The sequence below is a fragment of the Gymnodraco acuticeps genome, unplaced genomic scaffold (assembly GCF_902827175.1).
Source record: "Gymnodraco acuticeps unplaced genomic scaffold, fGymAcu1.1, whole genome shotgun sequence".
NCBI classification, from domain to species: Eukaryota; Metazoa; Chordata; class Actinopteri; order Perciformes; family Bathydraconidae; genus Gymnodraco; species Gymnodraco acuticeps.
This window is the reverse complement of record NW_022989867.1, coordinates 208,957-225,392: the sequence shown is the minus strand read 5'-3', so window position 1 is coordinate 225,392 and position 16,436 is coordinate 208,957. Positions and strand designations below refer to the sequence as shown.

The 16,436-nt window shown below is 39.8% G+C and overlaps 2 protein-coding genes across 13 annotated transcripts in view; one reads left to right on the top strand and one right to left on the bottom strand.

Annotated features, from left to right (window-relative positions):
* ppp6r3 (protein phosphatase 6, regulatory subunit 3) overlaps positions 1 to 8,109 on the bottom strand; it is a 34,036-nt gene extending 25,927 nt beyond the window's left edge. For all 12 annotated transcript variants that reach the window (XR_004566910.1, XR_004566911.1, XR_004566913.1 and 9 more), the window contains exons 1-8: positions 7,884 to 8,109; positions 4,831 to 4,985; positions 4,484 to 4,715; positions 2,768 to 2,954; positions 2,498 to 2,635; positions 1,664 to 1,729; positions 1,217 to 1,329; positions 164 to 277 (exon numbers count right to left, since the gene is read on the bottom strand). Coding sequence is in view for 8 of the 12 variants with exons in the window: in XM_034196159.1 (XP_034052050.1) it covers positions 164 to 277; positions 1,217 to 1,329; positions 1,664 to 1,729; positions 2,498 to 2,635; positions 2,768 to 2,954; positions 4,484 to 4,710 (845 nt within the window). In the remaining 4 variants the exon portion in view is untranslated. The remainder of the gene's footprint in view (positions 1 to 163; positions 278 to 1,216; positions 1,330 to 1,663; positions 1,730 to 2,497; positions 2,636 to 2,767; positions 2,955 to 4,483; positions 4,716 to 4,830; positions 4,986 to 7,883) is intronic.
* Positions 8,110 to 10,210: 2,101 nt separating this feature from the next.
* ric8a (RIC8 guanine nucleotide exchange factor A) overlaps positions 10,211 to 16,436 on the top strand; it is a 28,318-nt gene continuing 22,092 nt past the window's right edge. The window contains exons 1-5 of the mRNA XM_034196069.1: positions 10,211 to 10,434; positions 14,584 to 14,631; positions 15,385 to 15,595; positions 16,099 to 16,223; positions 16,340 to 16,420. Coding sequence (XP_034051960.1) covers positions 10,339 to 10,434; positions 14,584 to 14,631; positions 15,385 to 15,595; positions 16,099 to 16,223; positions 16,340 to 16,420 — 561 coding nt within the window. The 5' untranslated portion in view covers positions 10,211 to 10,338. The remainder of the gene's footprint in view (positions 10,435 to 14,583; positions 14,632 to 15,384; positions 15,596 to 16,098; positions 16,224 to 16,339; positions 16,421 to 16,436) is intronic.

The window sequence follows — 16,436 nt, the reverse complement described above, 5'->3', positions numbered from 1 at the left end:
TTTTTACATGCTGCTATAGCAAAACTATTTCTCAATTTGGGATCAAGAAAGTAGATCTTATCTGATGTACAATAATCTATTTGTCACGTCATATTGTCCAGCACCCAATCCTCTACTATATACACTAAACATCATGAAGAATGGCAGAGGCCACAGGACGTACGCTGGTCTCCTCGTTTCAAACAATGTGAGGAGGATCTGGATAACACTGACGATTGCAGACTCATTCTTCTCCTTCTCAAAGATGTTGGACAACAGCTGCTCCACCGTCTCCTGCCTGAGGAGGAAAGAGAGGAAGGTGAAGGAAAGCAAGCATCAGTCACTGGCAGTGCCGAACCGGTACGCCGAACCGGTACTGGACTTGTAAAAAGTTTTGGTTCAAGTCCGGTTAAAACCGGAACGTCGGGAACCGGTACTTGGACTCACAAAAAAACTAGCACTTACGTATATTCTCCTTTTTGTTCTAAACCATCTAAAACCTTCCATAGATCGAGAAATGTGCGCTGAGAAAAGACGAAAAACATCGTGTCGGCTTCTGATATGGCGGCCATTACTGAACTCACGAAGTCTCGCAAAATATCGCAACTGCTCGCGAGATCTGTGTGACGTCAAGGGAAGCTAGCGATGTGATTGGCTTAGACATAGTGGACAGCGTGGGCTGCTGGTCGCCATATTGGATATTTGGTAGTGTAGCTAACTCCTTTGTTTGGTGAAATAAATGTTTGAACTGTGTAGTAGTTCACTGTAGATGCTGTCATAAGTCATTTGTAGACTAAGAGGCAAAAAGTGGTTTTTTTACATTTGTACTTTGTAGAGAAATGTAGACACAAGTTGGAAGGGAGCACAATAAACCTGACGAGTTTGAATTTGACTTGATTATGAGTTTATTTTCAATTGATAATTAGCTCACAATAAGTTCACTTTAGTTACTCACACAACTTGACACAAGCCATGGGTTCAGGTCCAGACTTATAAGTCCGGACCTGAACCTGAATGTGAGTCCAGGTACGCAGCACTAGTCACTGGTAAATAGCATACTATGCAAAAAGGACAATAGCCCATGCCACCATGTTTATTTTGTTACCCCGTACCAAATAAACAAAAGCCAACAAGTGACGTATATGAAAATCACTGGTACAGTAAGAACCTAGGAAAATGAAGGTAAGTGCATTCCAGGCACCCCTATAAGAGTTTGTGTAGCTGAACACATGCTTACTTTTCAAGTGTTGCCAGGAGTGGGTCTGGATCTGAGGAGCCCTGGACCTGGAACATCTGGTCTCTGCTCAGTCTGATGATCTCACACAGAGACTGCGAGGCATTGGAGTGCCTCTGAAACAAGAACGATTGTGTGGGGGGGGTAGAATGTAAATACATCCAATCAAGGACCCAATATTCCTGAACACATTTGAAAATAACCATCAGAATTTATCCTGATTATAATAGAAATGTATAAACAAATTAAGAGGAAAATAGATATACAAATCCTTTTTGGAAAAATGATTCTTAAATGTAGATCTGCAAATCCTCTATTATGAACTACTCCAAGTTGTGTTTTCAGTTACATTAAAACAAAACAAATTGTTCAATGATTCATAAAGAGACCAGGGGACTTAAATGTCCAGGTGGCAATTGGAAGAAACAGTGAAGTGTGTGAGAAACTCACATCCTCATCTTGAGAAGGTTGTACCATGTCCACCAGTCTCTGAATCACCTTCTCCTCATTCAGCCACTGAGAGAAGACAGAGAGCACAGATGTCAGATGAGGAGGAGACGAGGCGAACAAGACCTCAAATGTTAAGTATGTTTTCAAATTCATAATTGCCTTATCATAGAAATTCAAAAGATTCTGTGTAGACATAATTAACAAAACATCATCACTCTGACTTATCCCTTTTTGGCACATGTCCAGTTACCAAGTGCCATGCCATTTATTTGATATCTTAGGAAGACCCTGACAAGAAGTTAAAGAACCTTCCAACAAATGCATATTACGTGCATGCAAATCGTCTGAGTTGTGTCTGATACCCATGTTGTATTGTACCGTGATGCTTGCCTTGCTAAATTCTGCCAGGTCAGCATGTGCAATGAGATTTGATTGTAGACGACACATACGGGCACCTGACTGAGCTACAACTAGAAAGATAGATACACAATTGTGCTGAATTTGTAACCAAAAAGTCTCTGTCTTCAAAAATGAATATTACAATTATATTTAGAAACACTTTCTTTTTTTAAAAAGGTGGCTGGTTTAAAATATGTCTTCAACGTTATCTGAATAGCATCTATTGTTTTTCATTCAGAAGCAAATACAGAGAAAGTCTCAACACCCTTTGGACCAGTTGAAGTAGAAAAGACACTTGTCCTCAACATCTATGCCAGATTACAATGACTACAATTCAATGTACTGGCTTGTTCTTGAAGTTTGGGATGGTTCCATTCTAACTGTGTAATGTGTGATTTGATCCGGGATATTATCTAGTGTTATCCCACTACTCACATTGAGAACGTCCTGCCGGAGCTGTTGTGGTTCGATGCAGGTGAGCATTCTGAGCAGCAGGTCCATGATGGCAGATGTCCCGATGTGTTTGATCATCAGGTCTACAAAGTCCTCCCGCTTCCGCAGAAAATCCACTATCTATAAATTAGGAAAATCAGAGCATGTGAGCAGATCACAGTAATGAATGCATTTTCAAATGGATTCTGGAAAACTCATCAACTTATCTGATGAGGATTTGCATCTTTAGATACCCGCTTCTCCCCAACGTACCTGTTCAGGTTTGCGTCCTATGAGAATGGACAGCACCTTGGAGAAAAAGCTGGCCAGGAGCGGGTTCAGCGGCGGCTCATTCTGGAGGAAGCTGTAGAGTTTCATCAGCAGTTTTTCATCTTCTCCCAGTCTGTCGTTGATCTGTCCCACATCTGACGTAAGCAGCTCACAAGAGATGTTGGGATACCTGTAGGAGAACAAAAGCTGATACTTAGGCCGCTCTTCTACTGCATGGTATGCTTCTACTCAAATAACTCTTATTTTGTTCCCATTGTAAAGGCTGTGAATAGTACCTGACACTTTCTTTAGTACCACCTCAGCAGAGTTTCAAAGCCGAATGGGCCAGTACTAAGAGGTGATGCTAAAACACTGCAGACCACTGGTTGGTCTAGAGAATCCTCAATAACTTGCCTTCAGACATTCAGTGTTTTTCACTCAACTAAGATTATTTTAAGAAAGCCAGCCGTCTAATCTATGACATACAGCGGACGTGGAAGTGCCCTGTTTTTGGTTGCCAGATTTAGTGGGTCTCAGGTTGAAATGGCAGTTTCGGCAAAGAGACTACATTCGGAAAAGAACCTGGTACCAAAAGTGAGTGGAGACGGGGAGAGCCTTGCCATGCTGTGGAACTGCGGCTTTATATTGCTCTCAAATCAAATTGATTGATTCCTTCGGGGCAAGGTTTGCACTGGATAAGATATCCATATTATTGATTCTTAATGACAGAGGCAAAAGATTTCAAATACTCTGAAGGCTGTATAAAACTGCTGGTAGATGCAAAGAAGTGTTAAGTGGTGCTGCTCTGGGAGCATCACTCACAATCACTGTAGGGTTGAGAAACTAACTTAAAATGCCAAGAACCGGAGACTTACGGTTCTGCTTATTGGTTCCTTAACAACTACACAGCACTTTTTCTAGACAGCTTGATGCTGCGTAGGTCGATACATTCATAGTTTTTGTTTTGTCTCGGCACTGGGAAGATTAATAAGAATGGCAAGCCCACAAGTGTGGCGCCAGAAAAAGTGTTCTTAATTTCCTCTTAAACATATGTTTGTTCAACTCGTATGGTGTTTATATTTACTAGCATGTAATGCACTGAAGTAAAGCCTGCCTATCTGCTTATCACTGAACCCCCAACCCTTACATGCGAGAGAGAAAATAACAGAGAAAAGTCAGTAACATCACTCAATTATGTAATTTTCATAGTTCTCTAGATACGTTGTTTTGTAGTTTCTCAATGCAACCAAGAAACACATGCTTTGTGGTCTTCAGACGTGGTGGAACAGCAGGAGAGAATGCAAAAAGGGGATGCAGGAACAAAAATAGGAACTATGGGATTTGAGTTAGTCGTTGAGTTCCTGCTGCTACTAAGTGACTGGACCTATTGACTAAACAGCCAAAGGAAACAGGAGCTTTTGCAGCGGGGGCTAAAATGACCACCACATCCCAGCAAATGCTGCGTTTGTTCAAATGCTCTAATTGTACACTGCAGTGATCCATAGGAAGGTTTTACCCTGTATCATTTCATTAGAAGACATTCTTTCCTTCTGTTTTCAGCACTATCAACAGCACATGTACAAATAATGGCTAAACTAATGAATGCAATAAGCAGAAAGAGTCCACATAGGGGTTTGCTAAATTGACTAGCTTTCTTGTAAGGAAACAAACCAGGTCATTAGTTTTGATCCCCTTATCCTTTGCAGCATTTTCTCTTACTTGTATTTAACTTTCTCCTCAACATCAGTATCGGGTTCCTGTGTGATGAAGGTCACCAGGTCTTCCATGCACTGTGGTCTCAGCAGGAAGTCAACCAGCTTGTGGTTCTGGGCCTTGCACTCCTGCAGGACATCGTCCTCGTCCATCACCTCTGTCAGCGTCACATCCTCCTTCTCCAACAGCGTGTCAATGTGGGATGTGGTGTGGAGGTCAAATTTCCAAAACATGTTGGCTATAAAAAACAAAAAAGAGACCCGTCATTTAAATCAAAACAAGGTCAAAACCAGAGGCATAATAGACGACAATCAGGATTATTTGAAGGATCGTGTAACAGCACTTGTGCCTACCTGGGAGTCCAGACGGCGGAGCTCAGGTTAAAAAGAGGTGTGTTCTAGTCTTTGGGAGTTGTGGCCCATTCCAGGCGAGCCGGATGGACAGGCAGGCAGAGAGCGGTGATGGACTGACTGACAAAGCACACATACAGCAGTTCAACAGCACACACCTGAGAAGACAGAAGCAGATGAAGAATTGTTAAAGCAATGTTCCACTGCTTTTGGGATGGGGGATAATATGGCAATTTCACTAATTACTGATTAATAACAAAGACTCAAATCATTTTCACATACAACCGGACTGGCAGAATTCTGTTTCAACCGTTAAACAATGCCCGGTTCTCGTGAAAAAAGTGCAATATGAAGAGATGTAGCTTCATCACATTGGATAAACAACACTTCTAGTACTGCCTGTGACCAATAATAGTAACCAATTTGTGGCTGCTTGAATAATAGCACCAAGGAGCATGTTATTGCTTTTTGGAAAGACACAATGGAAAGGATTTGTTTTGCAGTTGTAAACACAACAGTCACAACATTGGCTCCTGCTCAACCACACTAGCCACTTTCTAGCTAACAGGCTAACATTTGTGTCCAGACGGGAGAACTAGTGGAGCTTCCAACTCATACGACAGTGATTAGTATGATCCAGGGCAAAACAGAGCCTTGGCAGAAGAGGTACACCTGAAGGCAGAGCAGTCAGAGAAAGGGACAAAAATGTCATGGTCACAACAAATGAAAAGAAAACGCTTGTTTCCGTATTATTTGAGTCTATGCAACGTTTCTTTAATTAATAACCCTACTCATTGTGCCTTAAAAGGTCCCTTTCAAACTGACTTGAGAACTTTGCTCTCTTATGTATCCGAATAGAGCCAGCCTATCATATGGTTGGCATGGGCGCAAACTCAGGGGCTCCTGGCAAAACACAGCATCCGGCTTAAAAAAAAAAGTTGAACCTTTGTAACAAAGCAACATGATCAAGCAAGGTACTCTATTGGTTAATAAAATACATCTAAGCACACTCCTTTAAAGCCCTTTCAGTGAAGTACTTTACTTGAATTGATTAATCAAAATCCTGATTTTTGTACTACTAAAATATGGTCTAGGTGGGACATTTTAAGGGATATTAAAATAATCCAAAAACATTTTAGAGTGGTGAGAATCTTCTGAAATACATTCTTCTGCTACAATACATTATACTATTTATCAAGTCAAGTATATTTGATATATACATATTTTTCAGCTGCAACACAAGTCAACAACCACTAGGATCACGAGAAAAATATTTCACACCAAGCACAGATTCCGTAATGAATGAGAGTTAGGGTTTAAGTAAATTCCAGGTAACACAGCTAGATATTTATATACAGGACAGGGAATGTGTAATGCTTAAGGTTAAAAGAGGTCATTATTCATATCTTAGAAAGGATTGCAATAACTGAAGAACAACTGAAACTGAGATACATAGGTCTAAAAAGTGATATGTACAGCTAAGCATCTCTGTTCAATTCGTCAAACTTTGAGATCTCTAATACTACTCAATATTCCTTTCAATGTGCCACCAGCCGAAATGCACCAATACATTAAACATGTTTTGACTAGTATGCAGCATTATATATCAAATCTGAATGTTATAATAAGTTGGTGTTAGTGTAACACCTAATTACAGGCCAGATGCAGCTAAACACATGTATTACCGAAGAGGATATTACAATTAGTGTAGACCTACTCAAATGCCTTGAATATTGTTTTCCCATGATTGATTTTCTTGTATATGTGTGAACAATGTGATCTAGTGTGGAAAGCATTCACGTTAAGGAGGGGTAAAGTGGGCACTGTTACATAAACCACATTCCTACTTATATTGAAGAACAATGAAAAGACCGAAGGAAATAGGTTCAATAAACATAACAGATGATTGCCATGATATATAAGGTACATTCGTGATGTCTCAGATTAAGGTTGAGTTTCTCTTTGAATTACATCAGCAACAGCTGTCCACCACAAGCAATGCAACAATACAATACATCCATAATTGTACAGTCTCAAGACTCCAAATAAAAGTGAGCCATAAACCAAAGGGTAAAAGCAATAAAACCCTGTGGGAAACACTCGTTTGCAGCTATGCATTATGGGATGTCACAGTCCACCAGCCACTGTCACGAGACCTAAACAAAATTGATCTCGACACTAATTAGCTACTGACAGTCAGCATATAACGTAACCATTGACTGTCAAGATCCCAAAAAAACAACAACAGCTTGTTCCTTTCTTAAATACACAGAGCTGCTTCAGCCTAATACATAATTATGAGATTCAGTCATTTCCAGTTTCGATCAAACAGAATAAACCCGTTGAGACGTAGTTTTGTTTGAGATGGATACCGGAAGAAATAACACCATTTTCCAGCTTTCCACCAAATGCACGCAAAGTGGCCGTTCCTGAAAAAAACATGACGGCCCTGTTATAACGTTAACGCTACACAGTAAACGTTGGTTAAACCGAACGACGACAGAAACAGCTTGAATTCCGTCTAAACATGAAACGTTAGGTAAACACATTCTGATATTTCCGAATATTACCTAGCTCATACATACAAGGTACCACTGGCTAACGTTATTTGCGTTTGCGGTACCGCAGTGCATTTACATACAAGGGCCCAAAACAGACCACCGCTAACGCACCGGCTCAGGCAACCTAGCTAACGTCACTAGCTCTCGATAGCTATTGTTAGCTAACCTGGCCAACTTAAATCAGGATCAAACTTACGTTAGGAGCTAACGTTACGTCGAGTTAACCGGTATCAGTGAGCTATGACACAAATGCTAATTGGCTGACAACTTGGCCAATAAATAAGGCTATGGTTTCAAGATACAATAAAACAGAGACATGCAACGTTAAGGTTACCCCTTTCATAGCTAAAGGTATACCAGAGTGTCTGACAGCACAGTGTAAAGATGGCCAAGTATGCTTCTTGCTAGCCAGCTAACGTTAGCCGGCTATCTAAGACTGCTGGCTAATCGTCTCTTCAGCACCAACCAAGTGCATGGGCTGGCAAGTGTACCTACCGATAGACAACGGTAAACAGCGAGTCTCCAGCATGTAGCTTATCTTGCCGTCAGTCCCAGGCCTTAACAAAACGAAAACTAGCAAAACACGAAATTCCAGCAAGGAAAATAAAGCGTTTAAAACTGATTCTGACAGGCGCGAAAAGGTAGATCATCGGAGGGCACTTTTCAAGATGGCGGTTCCGTCAACTTTAGCGACCCCTTCCCCCACTACAGCTAAAGCCTCTGTCACTCAAACTGCCGCAGCAACGCTATTGGTGGTTATCTCATCTCTCAAACCAGGCCGTGAAATGTGATTGGTTAAAGAGCGTGCCACAATAATGCGTCACTCAATCGAAGTAAGTATTATGTGGCCCGGAAGAGTGGAGTTTAAACGGTTTCATTAGATGTGTATTTTAAGTAAAATGCTTGTGGTCACAGAAGAGGTGAATACAATCAAATTAGATGATGTCATCAGTCATAAAAAAAATATGGGGGAAATTTCAGTAATGTCAACGTTAACCCCGCTCGCACGTTTGTTCGGTATTACAAATCAAACGTACTCTCCCAGTACGATTACGCCCATCGTTCTCCAAGAAACGCCCCTTTTACTGAAGGTAAAAATATTCCATTTAAATAAATAAATAAAATGCTGCCTACCACCATAACATTAGTGTCATTACCGTCAGGGTGTATTGCTGTTGGGAAAATACAACAATCCATAGTCTTCAACACAACATATATGATACCTAATTTTACTATTTAAGCCTTTTTAGTCTGCTACAATATTAATTAACACTTTTTTCAGCTGAATCCGTCTCTCTTCTTATCCAAGTTATTTGTTATGATGAACACATTGTGTGATAAGGCGGCACACAGAATTATTTGTTAAATTCACAATTATTATTTTTATTGATAATGATAACTGAGAGAACATCCCTCAGTTGGCTTAGGAGTACTGGTGCTATTTCACTTCCAAAGTAGCAAGAGGAAGGAAGTCAAACACAGTTATTACACTGACATGTGCATGTACATTACAGGCAGCTGTAATACTTTCACATTCCCCTTAAGCCTCAGCACACTTGATGTTTAAGGGATGACCTAAGATTGGCCCCAGCAGTAATAACGTGATAGTGGTCATTTTGGGAACCACAATTGTGTGGTTACAATGTAATATTGTGACAGCTCTGCATTATAATTTGCCATACTAGGTCAAGTACATGTTTTAGTCATAGCATTAATGCTAATTCTGTCCTATATTCAAGTATCACAGCGAGCTATAGGCGAGGTAAGTTTATATATAGCACCTTTCAACACAAGGCAATTCAAAGTGCTTTACAAAAATGAAAAACATTTGAACATAGTAACAGGTGCTTCTGTATCGTGTTGGTGATGCTGCAACACTGGGATCAAATTAAAGATGATCTGTTTATTCCGACAATGACAAATAATAAAGAAAACCACCATGTAAATGATTCTGCCAGCTCCTACACAAACAACATTATATATAGCCTAACACTAAACAAATCAGGAATTAGCTTAGTTTGCTGCAGACTGTTTAAAACGTATTTTTGAGTGCCAGTATGCAGAAATCTATATATTAACAGGATGCATGATTAAGAAATGGACCAGAGAATTGTAAAAAGAAATTAAGAAAAAAGGAATTATTAGGAACACACTTTTTTTAAATGTACTTTTAGCTTGTATTTCAGCTGCAAGTATTGCATGCAGTACTGTTTGCACACTATTGGGACATACATATGTGTCATTGTATTGTACTTTTAACTTGACCCTATTGTTTAAACCATAGGTTTGAAGGCCTTCCTACTCAGGTATTAACTATCATTTCATAGATTTGTACAAGAGGTTACTCGGTTATGTCAATCATTCAATCAACAACTGTATTAATCCCGCAAGGGGCAATTGGTTATGAGCAGTTTATGTCATGTACACAGGCAGGAACATACAGGAAGAAAACACGGTGGATGTGTAATCCAGCATGCACAATACAAGGAAAAGTAAAGTGCATGAGGTTGCACTTTGCAGTATATTTGCATACAGTAGGCCTACACGTGTCAGAGTTGTTGCATTATGTGAAGCAGGGTACAGACAAGTTGTATACATATGAATAAGGTTTAAAGCACAAGGGTAAGGTGCGGGGTTTAGGCGTATATTACATAATGTAGTAAACAACTTATTTACATTATTATTTAAATGTAAAATGAATACATTGGAGATGCCCTCTGAAGCTAAAATCAACTACATTTCCAACCAATATGCCAATCCGTTTATAAGATTAGCTTCTTCCGTGTTTCCCTGAGACACCTGAACGCAGCGCTCGGTTTACACTAAGCCTGTCCGTTAATCGCTTCTGTCCGGTTCCCGGGATCCATCCTCCTGCAGTCAGCTGGTCCTGAACACTCTGTGAGACACACACACACTGCTCTGAGACCAGGAGGAGGCTGCTGCTAGCGTCATGGCGATGAAGATGGATTTAAATAGCATCATAGACCAAATGGAGACCGGAGAGCAGGACTCAGCTCTGACGGCTCTGCAGAGCTACAACCAGGAGGTAATCACGTGACGTGCGCCCTGCATACATGCATGACGTTTATCATACACACATATGTTCTGCTAATGCTGCCTGGCTAGCTTAGCTTTATGTCAGATACAACACCTTTCAGGTCAGAGGATGGTGCTGTCTTCAGGGGAGACCAGGGCTTATGGGCACACCTGTTTCTGCATCAGAATCAGAAGCAGGTTTATTGTATATGGTGGAGACATAAACACAGTTAAAGAAGATACATTGTAAGAAAAACAACAAAAAATATAGTATAATATGAAAAGAAAAACTCTGAATAAAATTAACTATGTGCATTATTGTTACGAAAAGTGGAGAGCTGTCCAGATATTAAAAGCTTTGTATACAAACGTGCAAAAATATTCGCAGGGTTGTGCAGGACTGACAGTACTTAAATGAAATGAATAGAAACAAGACATTGTTCACAACATGTGTTTTCCCTAATTTGACAGGTGAAACCGTAGAGCTGTCATAATATCATATTTTAACTATAGTGATGGGAATTCCGGCTCTTCTTGGTGAGCCGGCTCTTTCGGCTCCCAAACGGCTCTTCAGTTTACCACATATTATACCTTTTATAATTAAATCAAATGTAGCCCTGTTTTGACTAATGAATGATTTATATGTGTACACATATATCACTTAAGTTATTCAATACATCCTTTGTACTGAAGTATTCAAAAGTAAAAATGACATGTTTAATATAAATGATTTGCTGTGGCCAATTGTTTTCATTGCATTTACAGACCCTTGTAACTCTCTGATACCACCCAATGAATGCACTGACTTGCTTGTAGAACCACGCTACACAAAGCAGATAGCAACACCTATAAAAACTTAAGCATAGACATTTTAAAAAAGTATCGACATTTTAAAATTATATTTAAAGAAAAGGCCCTAACAAAACAGCAGTAGTTCGCGACCGACACATCACTAAACCACACAATTATGGTGGCCTAAAGAATCACAACAACGTTATTATTGCGATATATCTATGGAAAAGAAACAATTGTTTGACTCGTGCATATTATTTTCACCTCTACAACCTTAAAGGGGCCCTATTATGCAAATGTTCAGGTTCATATTAGTATTTTGTTCCTCTAGAAAAATAAAGAGCTGTTTGAACATTAAAGCATGTAAACATGTCATTCACATGCTTTAATGTTGTGTGTGGGAGATAAACTCCCTCTGCAGGGAACACAGGGATTGTGGCCTTTGCAGACCATTTACATGCACTAAAACCTATAGAACACATTAGAGGAGATGGAAAACTGGCATAACGAAAAAAGAAAAAAAAAGCAGGTCTTTTTTTTCACTACAGGTGATATTAAAATCCTTTTTTTAGCCTAACACTGGTTTCCACCAGACTCAAGAATTTCAAACTGAAACTTAAATGTTGAAGTAAAGTATTTCATTTCCTATCGTGGAGTCACTATGCCAGTTTTAAAGCTGTATCACATATTTGACCACTTGTGGGAAGCAGAACAGTTACACCTCCAGCATCAGAAATGTTTTGGAGGCATCTGTCCCTGCGTTTATCTTCCGTCCTGAGTTAAATATCTGTCTCTTCAGCTGAGAAATGCTCCCCAGAGAGTCTCTGATTGTGTCTGCCTGCTGCTCAGCAGAGCTTTTATAGTCAGCTGCTAGTGATGCTAATAGAAACAAAGCTAATGAGAGCACTGAGACCGAACAGTATACATTCATCAGTTGGAAAACAAAAGCCATGTAAAGGGGCCGCTGTGGCTCAAACATACTGTAATCCATTGTTCATAATACAATTCACATGATAATTGCAGCTTTATCATTGAAATACAAATGCAATTTTTTTACAATTTGCGATTACCTTATCTCAAAATCAACGGTTTTTGGCTGGATCCTTGAAATAAGCATTCGATTTAAGCTTCAAAAATCATCAAGTGGTGTTACTATGTGGAGATTATCCTGCCTAACATAACATGTAATAAACATTTGTTAGCCACAGAGCTTATTTTCTGCAATGTTCCAACGTACAATGGGAAAATCCCATTGCTTTTTGTTGAGTTAGCCCTTTCGATGCTAACATCCAGGTCAGCCTACAAAAAAACGTCATCACTGCACTACTCTATAATTTATTGGTTTGCAAAGTTTTTATTTTAAAGAAGACAAAACTTATCCGAGACACATGAAGAAAAGGATTCGTAACAATCATGCATCCATTCATGCCTGAACTAGCAAGGGCATAGGATATTATATACTGTAGAAAAACATATACATAAATGTTTACCTGAATAATGACATGGATTATGTTTTATTTGCACCATTAGTTTTGAGTTTTCTGTCCTAGCTTTCACAACATTCTTTTTTAGGAGAATATCAACTGTAAATAAACCGAGACATGCAGAGAAGGTGACAGTACTTTTTTTAGCCCACAACCTCTCTCAGGTGTCAATGTGTGTCAAAAGTGTGGAAAACTATGTAGCCTAAGGAAGCACTAAGGAATACAAAACTAAAAACTGATTTGAACTGAGAGGGGGACGTGTCTTCTCCACCTCCAGTGTCATATGAATACAAATGTGACAGAGATTATTCTGACTTGTTATTTCTGAAATACTTTTTTCTTGGTAGATAATTCGTAGTTTTTTGTCACAGTTTAAAAACCAAAGAGGCAAGAACATGGCTCAGTTTGTCAGTAGTAATTTTTCGCATGTAAAATTAAAATAAACTCTACAAATAAAGAATTAAAGCATAAGAAAAATAAAAAGTAAACAATCAAGACCACATTTAGATCTACTTTTTATGGGAATAATTATTGCATATGTCATGTGTGCATTAAACCCACTGATGACCATCAGATCTTTAACTCCCATAAAGAACCCTGGGTCATGACACGGAGAGCTCTGTGCTACAAGGGGACGCAGTGTGAATGTGTCTCACACGCCTGTATATAATGTATGTTTATGATTTTTTTTCTGATCCCATCATGTGACTAAGTGAGCCCCAGGTGCATCGGGCAGCAGGCCGTATAATTACCAACATGTATTTGGGCAGCATGCACTTCAGTGTAATCTGCTACGCTAGGTTTTCCAACATAGAGGCCTCAATCTTCATCTGACTAAGCACCAGCTGAGCTTCAGGCTGTCTGCTAACTAGCTGAACTCTGCATCATGCTTCTCTCCGCCCGGTCAGCTGTGTGGGCGTTGATCTTAGAGGCAATTGGATTAGATTCTCTGATACACAAATACAGTCTCCTACGGCCCGGTCAAATCCTGCCCTACTAAACCCTTTAACACTGAGCAGCTTAGAGCTACAGGCTGTGTGGAATAGGCTGTGTTATATCTTGCTATGCTCACTTTTCCTCTGCTGTTAGCCTGCTCTGGTCCATTCACCATGTTGTGTATGACAGTCCTGACATCAGAAGGAACACGTAAAATACACAAGTGCTACATAACGTTACGTGCGCTGGAACAACCGTTTGAAAGGTTTTGTGTTCCAGAATGCAGCACTACCCTCCATTCTTGAGCTTGGCAGCAGTCCGTCTGCTACATTAGCTTTTTTTACACTTTCAAAATGTTGACTTTGAGAACTGCTGGCTCAGCTTTGTGAACCACTTTGGTTTTCAGATGTTGCCTAAATGACAAAGCCTAAGGAACTTATGTTATGATGTTTAAAAAAGAAAAGTAAGATAAGTTCTATGTTTAAAATAAAGGTTTCTAGTCTCGACTGCTCAAAACACTTCACAACACAAACAGCATTTACTTATTCACACACACACACATCTATACACTGCTGAAGGTCACCATACAAGGAGCCACCTGCTCCCCAGGAGTGATAAACAACACACACCTTGGGCACAGCCATAATAATGATAGTAAGTTTGGGTTCAGTATCTTGCCCAAAAGACTCTTTAACATGTAGACTGCAGAGCCTCACAGCCAGCCCGTCTGCATTCTGTGTAGGCTACCTCAACCCTAACACTATTAATGTACCAGAAAAACCACAACATCAAAACTAGCGGTAACAAAGGCTCAGGTCGGATGTGTCTTGGCTACAGCGACTGCTTTCCCTCTCTTCCCAGACCTTACTGCTATTTCCCCTTTTCTGTTCTGGCTCTTTCTCTTTCTCTCACACCTTTATTTGTGCCTTCTGCTTTTCCTTCTTCAGATGAACCACTGCTTCACATTCAACAAGGAAGACGAGCAGGACAGAAAGGTATTCCTTAGCTTCCAAACTTTGATTCCTGATCTTTTACCTTTGAAGTTTAGTCAAGGTATTTTTCTGTTGAAGGATATTTTCCTCATACTGGTTGGTGATCCAAATGAAAAGTAGCACTATTGTCTAGTTCTTGTGTAGTTGTGTAATTTACTATTAGATGGGCCGTTTAAAGTATTTTAAGCAAGCTATTACCTGGTTAATTTAGTCATTCATTAAATTGTAGCTGAATACATAATTAACATATATTTTCTTAAATGAACCAAAGTGAGATAAATATGGATTTGAAATAACACTGACATATATTTGCTTCAAAACTAAATTAAGAAAAGTCTGAATGACCCTATTTAAAATATGGAGAATGTTTCATATTTGGAAATTCCAATAAAATAAAATAACAAATTAATCAATTGTAAGCACTCAGTATTCAAAACCATAATTCAAATTGATTGAATTCAATGAGCTCAATTCAGAACTGAAAATCCAAGTAAAGTCAAAACTTCCACTTTCTGCTGCGTTGGTGAACACATTCAAAATGCTAAATCTTTATATATAGAAATGTCAAAACTTAAAACTGACATTTATAATGGGAATAAAGATGAGATGAATTCAGAAATATGGTTTGCAAAGTAACATATTTTAAAGTGTATTTAAATATAAAAAGTCTGGTGCAGTCACTATCTAATGAGGTCACTTAGTGTATTCCTTCTCATAACACTGAACCTGACCTGATGTATCTGTTGTGTGATGCAGGTCCTGGGGGAGTTAGTGCTGGAGTTCCTGCACCGGGACCTGCAGCCCTCCTGTCACCTGGCCTGTCTGGAAACAGTCCGGATCCTGTCCAGGGACCCTCTTTGCCTGGACCCCTTCACCAGCCGCTCTGCCATGTCCACTCTGGCCCGCTTCGCCGGCATCGCCGTGTCCAGTCCTGGGGGGGAACACAACCAGGGGGAGGAGGGCCAAGGTGATTCCAGACAGCTGTCCCAGGTTTCAGACTGGAAGGCCTTCATCCTGGTGCTCCTGTGTTTTTTGATTGTCCAAACACAAAAATAGATTTGGTGGCATTAAAGGATAAAAAAAAATACATTTTCAGTCTTATTTTTGTAGTTTTGGCCATTATTAAAAGTGTTATACTCACAGCAGTAATAGCGAAGGTCTGGAAACAGGTTGGAAACAAACCTCCAGATTTGACAAATGCTGACACTTGGTTTGGATTAATTGTACACTTGGATAAAGTTCCCCCGCATATTATATTGATATATGCTGTGTGTTGCTCATCATTTCTGTGGGTTTTTGTAGAAGGTGAGACAGGAGACAAGATTCAAGGTGTCTTGAAGGCACAGCACAAATTTGTTCTACAATTACTAAAATAAATCTCGAGATATAGAAGCTACTCGGTTTATCATTTGCCCCAACCTTTTAATACATAAAGATTTACTCTGTTAATTGCCTTCTTCCTATTCCTAGCTGAGGGTGAGGAAGGAGAGAGGGGAGAGGCAGCCTCCCCCCCTTCAGAAAACGCTGACCAGGAAGTGATTACTGAGGCTCTGAAGTCCATCTGTAACCTGCTGCTGCACAACCAGACAGGACAGGTCAGTCTGCCGTTGTCTCCTCAAACCTACATTTATATACATTTGTCAGAGAATATCAAGTGTTTTGGTTGGTGATCATTTATCAAATATGTCTTTGTATTGATGATGGATGGCAGGTGGTCGCAGCAGATCTCCAGCTGATAAAGGGCGTGGCAGAGAGGCTGAAGCAGTGTCATGATCCCATCTGGAACCATGAGGTATGGACGTCAGTTA